The sequence below is a fragment of the Galeopterus variegatus genome, unplaced genomic scaffold (genome assembly GCF_000696425.1).
Source record: "Galeopterus variegatus unplaced genomic scaffold, G_variegatus-3.0.2 Scaffold9840, whole genome shotgun sequence".
In the NCBI taxonomy this organism is placed as follows: Eukaryota; Metazoa; Chordata; class Mammalia; order Dermoptera; family Cynocephalidae; genus Galeopterus; species Galeopterus variegatus.
This window is the reverse complement of record NW_007735951.1, coordinates 36,423-42,276: the sequence shown is the minus strand read 5'-3', so window position 1 is coordinate 42,276 and position 5,854 is coordinate 36,423. Positions and strand designations below refer to the sequence as shown.

Sequence of the window (5,854 nt, the reverse complement as noted above, 5' to 3'; positions counted from 1 at the left end):
AGGGTTGCGATCCGTTGCCGGTCACAAAAAAAGACAAAAAGGAAAAAATAAAAATAAAAAATGAATAAAAATAAAAATCAAGTGAAAAAGATAAGCCTCCATATTCTTTGAAGATGCAGTGAACTGCCTCTCAAATTCAAAGACAAAAAATGTTTGGTAAAACTGTGCAAATGAGGGTGTGGACAAACAGGTAATCTCATGCACTTGGGTCTTTCAAATTGGTACAACTTTTGGCATTATCTGTTAAAATAAAAATTGGCCATGCCTTGGATTCAACATTCGCAATTCTGGAAACCCAATCACTAGTCCCAAGGTGAAAGTAGAAGGACAATTTTAGTTTTTAAAGACAAAATCTTGGAAGCAACCTAAGTCTACACTGACAGGGAATGGAACCTCCCACTGGAATATTACACAGCTGATAAAAAGGAGGAGGCCTCTCCCTTGAGATACGTGGCGATGAAGTACCTTCCCCATAGGTTAATATGAAATTGCTAAATGTAGGGCTGGCCAGTTAGCTCACTGGGGACAGCGTGGTGCTGGCAATGCCAGGGTGAAGGGTTTGGGTCCCCTTGCCAGCCAGCCACCAAAAGAGAAATTAATAAATGTCAAGTGCTTAGCAAAATGACTGGTATGCAGTAAGCACTCAATAAACACTGATTAACAATATGTTTTGTGAAAAAAAAGCAAGGTGTAGAATAATGTATAAAACGTACTTCTATTTGCAAGGGGGAGAGAGGACAGACATGTCACACCCACTGGGCACCAGTCGTATGCCAGGCACTGTTGTCAGAGCTTTCCATGCACTACCTCATTTAGTTCTCTCAACTAGCCTATGATGTAGGTTCTGCGGGTTTGTTGTTGTTGTTGTTGTTTGTTTGTTTGTTTGCTTGGAGCTGGCCACATAGGTTCTCTTACGATCCTCGCCTTAAAAAGGAGCAGGAAGCCCAGACAGGACAAGTCTCACAGGAGAGACAGAAGTCGAAGTTGGTTTCAGGTCCCCCACACCAAGCTACCCCTTACTTTGTCCCTAAGCGTCCGCTCATGGGCATCTGTGGACCATTTCTGGAAGGATCTACTAGAAACTGCTATCCATAAACTGCTCCTGGGGGCAACGACAACAGTCAGAGGCTCTGGGGTCGGCAGGGAGAGCTGCTTTTCACTGAATACCCTTTGGTACTTTGGCATATTTTATGGAAATAAAAAAAAAAAGCAAATTGTTGCTCCTATTCTGAAAGTTGCCCAAGTCGGATCTCAAGGGTGGAATGAAGCAACATCACACCCCTCCCTGGCCCACTCGACTAGTTTTCCATTTCCTCTTTTTTTTTTTTTTAAAGATGACCGGTAAGGGGATCTTAACCCTTGACTTGGTGTTGTCAGCACCACGCTCAGCCAGTGAGCAAACCGGCCATCCCTATATGGGATCCGAACCCGTGGCCTTGGTGTTGTCAGCACCTCACTGATGTTGTCAGCACCATACTCTCCTGAGTGAGCCACGGGCCGGCCCCTTCCATTTCCTCTTTCACGCAGATGAAGCAAGGCAATACCCTCTGTGACAGCAGGTGCTAAATCACAGCTCTTCTGGTGCAGTGGCCCCAACAGGGACGCAGGTACAGAATGGAAACCCTGGTGTCCGCTGGGGACACACAAAATCCCTCGAGACTCACAGAATCCATGGGATAACCCAGTTCTTCCACCCACCACTGAATGACCCAAGCCATCCCTGTGCCTGCTGGGGCCTCAGTTTCCCCATCTCTAGAATTAGAACATCTGAAACACCACATCAGTAACTTTATCATTCTTCCAAACTACCTCTTTCCAGCCTCCCAACCTGGGCCCCTGACATTCCTGCTGCCAGGAAAGGCTTTTCTGGGTTTCTCTGCTTGTGGAATTCTTAGTCATCTTCCAAGACCCAACTGAAGAGTTTCCTCCCCTGAGGAAACGTCTCAGGTCCCCAGCCCTGTGAGCTTGCAGTCGCTCCCACAACCCCTTGACAATGTTATTCCTTGGCTACATCCCAACCCTGGACTGTGAGAGTCTGGGATGAGGGTGAGGAGAGAAGGGGGTAGATTGAATACAGGGAGTGGGAGGAAGGAAAGGGAGAGACAGAGTCAGAAGGGGAGAGTTGGGGACAGGGAAAAGGACCCACAGGAGCAGAGATGGGAGGTGACAGGGCTCCTGCACCTGTTCCCTTCCGAGACTCACCATATTCTGGTCTCCTGGGCTCCCCGATGATCCCTCCTGTCTGTTTGGGCTCCCCGATCGAAGGTCCTTCTTGCCCCCAGACTGTGGCTTTTAAAGCCCCAAGGGCTGGTGCAGATAGGAGGGAGGAAATAACCCGTCTTTCCTCTCTGGCGTCCTCATTGGTCAGCGCACTGGTCACCGTGTCTGGGGCTCCCTCTGTGGGCACACACCCGAGGATTGTAAACGTCCCCTGCCAGCCAGAGGAAGGAGGCCAGGGCTCAGAAAACTGAGAGAGTTCCTGGTCCAAGAAGGGATAAAGCCAGTTCAAAGAGGCTCCCGCCCCTGTCTGGGCTCAGCCCCTCTCTTGGCCTTGGTTTCCCCATCCGAGGCCATCTCTCTCTTTCCTTCTAAAGCCTTAGGCTTCTGGGGAAAAGCTCAGGGGTCCAGTTGGCTTAAACTCTCATGGGGCCCTAGAGAGCAGGGATTGTGATCCCCAGCCTCCCAGCCAGGTTGCTTGGAGGCCCAGAGAGGCCAAGCAGGCCTGGGGAGGTGGCCCAGCACTTGGGTACATTTTGCTATTAAATCTTCCTTCTAAGGTTTTGATGTTGTCAGGAGACGGCACCTCTCCCCCAACAAGCCACAACCATCCGACTTGGAAATGGGGTCCATGTCGCATCCTTTTCAGCTTCATTCTAGGTTATCTTAGAGACATGCTGGGTGAAAAGCATTTTGTATTACTTTCCTGTGGCCGCTGTAACAAATTGCCATGAAATGGGTGGCTTAAAACAACAGAAATTTGTTCTCACACAGTTCTGGAGGCCAAAAGTCCAAAATCAAGAAGTTGGCAGGGCCATGTTTCCTCCAGAGAATCCAGGGAAGAGTCCGTTCCTTGCCTCTTCCAGCTTCGTAATCCTTGACTTATGGCTCCATCACTCCAGTCTCTGCCTCTGAGATTGCACTGCCTCCTCCTCCACTGTGTGTCTCACTTCTCCCTCTGCCGCCCTCATATCATGACCCTTGTGATTAAATCCGGATTTACCAGGATCATCTTTCGATCTCAAGATCCTTAACTTAATCACATCTGCAAAGTACCTTTTGCCATGTGAGATCACATTCTCAGCTTCTGGGAAGTAGGACTTGGACTTCATGGGGGCCATTTTTCAGCCTACAACAAATGGGTGTCATTGTGACGCTGATTGCAGAAACAGGCTCGATTTTTCCCACACTGTTCTGCAACTCCACAATAATCACCCACCTCCTTCCCCACAGTATTTTTCTACAGCAATCTTCAATGTTAAAAAAAATCTAGTTTTATTTTCATTGAAAAAGTAATCCCTGCTCGTTGAAAACATTCCAACAATCCAGAAATGCACTCCCTTCCCTCCACCCCCAGAAAAAAAAGAAAGAAAAAAAAGAAAGGCATGGAAATGTCCACCACCTGCCACCTTCTGAATTCACAGTTGGAGTGCGTTCACCAAGACTTTTATAAACGCGGTGTTTGTGTTTTGAGATGGAAATGTGGGTACACGATGTTCTGCAAGGTTTAGTTCCACTAAATGAAGCCATACATGTGGCCTACGGTGCTCAGCAAGGGTTTTGAAGGTCTATTGATGGGGATTTGGGGCGTCGTAAGAAGGGGATGTTGTTCTCACCCTAGCCTCAGGGGGGCGCCGGAGCAGGGCGACCCAGGAGGCCAGGCCACACCCACTTGACTTTCAGGATTTGGGACCAAAGCTGCATCCCGCCTTAAAGCATGGGATCTTAACATTTTCTATGCCTTGGACCCTTGATGAAGCTTTGAACCCCTTCTCAGATAATTGTTTTGTAACTTTTTATTTTGATGGAATTTCAAACTGAACGAGAAGTTGCAATAGTTAAAGCAACCCTGTATTCCCTTCACCCAGATGGATGCATTGTTAACATTTGTCCACGTGCTTTAGTATGCTTCCACCACGTATTTATGGGGGGTGGGGGGCGTGTATATCAGTCAGGGTGGTCCAGAGAGAAGAACCAATAGAGAAGACAGAGAGAGAGAGGAAGAGAGAGACGTTTTAAGAAATGGGCTCATGCGATTGTGGGAGCTGGCGAGCCGTCGGAAACTGATACAGGAGGTATACACCCTTAACTATAGCTAGAGTTACATCTGTTTACATCTTCCCCTGAATCATTTGAGAGGAAGGTGGAAACATCGTGCCCCTTTGTCCTAAATTCTTCATTGTGTGTCTCTTAAGAACGAGAAGATATTCTCTGTCATAACCACAGTATAGCTATTGAAATAAGGAAATGTAACACTGATGCAACACTGTTATGTAATCCAGGTCCTCACTGAATTTCATCAATTGTTTCAATCATGTACTTTATCCCTTTTTATTTTCAGAATAATGTGCTTCGTAAGTACATTTCAAAATGTCTTGTTCTGTTTAAACAGCATGATAACTCCTTTGTTAGTTTGAAACCTGTTTATTTAATCACTTCCCAACTGGTGAAATTTTAGGTGGTTTCCAATATTTTTGTTCACACCACAGCAAGCACCCTTGGACATACATCCTAGGACCTGCACACAAGTGTTCATTGCAGATGACTCTCTAGCAGTGAAATGACAGGGCAGTGTGTACACACATTCTCCGTGTTTGTAACCTTTATGCTGGTGTCTCTTCATCCTCTTCAAGATCCAGATGTGCCCTGCCCAATATGGCAGCCCGCCAGCCACATGTGGCCTCTGAAGGCTCAAAATACAGTGAGTTCAAATTGACAAGGGCTGTGAGTATAACACACATACCAGATTTCAAAGACTTAGTACAAAGAAAATCATAAAAGATCTTAATAATTTTTATATTGATAACATGTTAAAATAATATTTTGGAAAAATTGGGTTAAGCAAAATATATTATGTTAGTATATATTAAATATCATTATATGTATTAATATAATATGTATAATAATATCACTATGACTATATTATATTAATATATCACTAATATCATTGATTTTAATAAAATATATAATAATTGCATTATTAGTTATGTTACCATTATCATTTCATCTGTTCCTTTTTTTTTTATTGCTACTAGAAAATTTTAAATTACAGATAAGGCTGACATTTGTGGCTCACATTATATTTTTATAGGACAGCACAATTCTAGAGCCATCAGCCCACCTGGAGCCTTTCTGTGACTAATTAAGAGGCGCCCTCTCCAGGCAGCCAGAGCCCTGTACTAGAGCACACACACACAGTTTCACAAAGAGAGTCACTTCTGACTCCTACCTTTACATTTATTTCTTTCTCACATACCATGTGTGACTCATGGCTTCCACTTTGCAGTCTAAGATGGCTGCTTGAGTTTCCTCATCTCCAAACAGTAAGGAAAAAAGGAGCCAGGGGAACAGATGTCCATTCCCTTTAAGGGTAAGACTCAGAAGGGACACACTTTGCTTCCCACTCACAGCCCACTGGCTGGAATGCATTCACATGGCTGCACCTAGCTGCAAGGGAGTTTCGGAAACATAGTCTTTAGCTGGGTGGCCATGGGTCTTGTTAAAACTTTATTCCAGGGCTGGCCCGTGGCTCACTCAGGAGAGTGTGGTGCTGATAACACCAAGGCCAGGGGTTCAGATCCCATATAGGGATGACCGGTTAGCTCACTGGGTGAGCATGGTGCTGACAACACCAAGT

The 5,854-nt window shown here is 45.6% G+C and overlaps 1 protein-coding gene across 1 annotated transcript in view; it reads right to left on the bottom strand.

Annotated features, from left to right (window-relative positions):
* LOC103609598 (C5a anaphylatoxin chemotactic receptor 1-like) overlaps positions 1–2,246 on the bottom strand; it is a 15,010-nt gene extending 12,764 nt beyond the window's left edge. The window contains exon 1 of the mRNA XM_008593898.1: positions 2,203–2,246. Coding sequence (XP_008592120.1) covers positions 2,203–2,205 — 3 coding nt within the window. The 5' untranslated portion in view covers positions 2,206–2,246. The remainder of the gene's footprint in view (positions 1–2,202) is intronic.
* Positions 2,247–5,854: the final 3,608 nt, after the last annotated feature.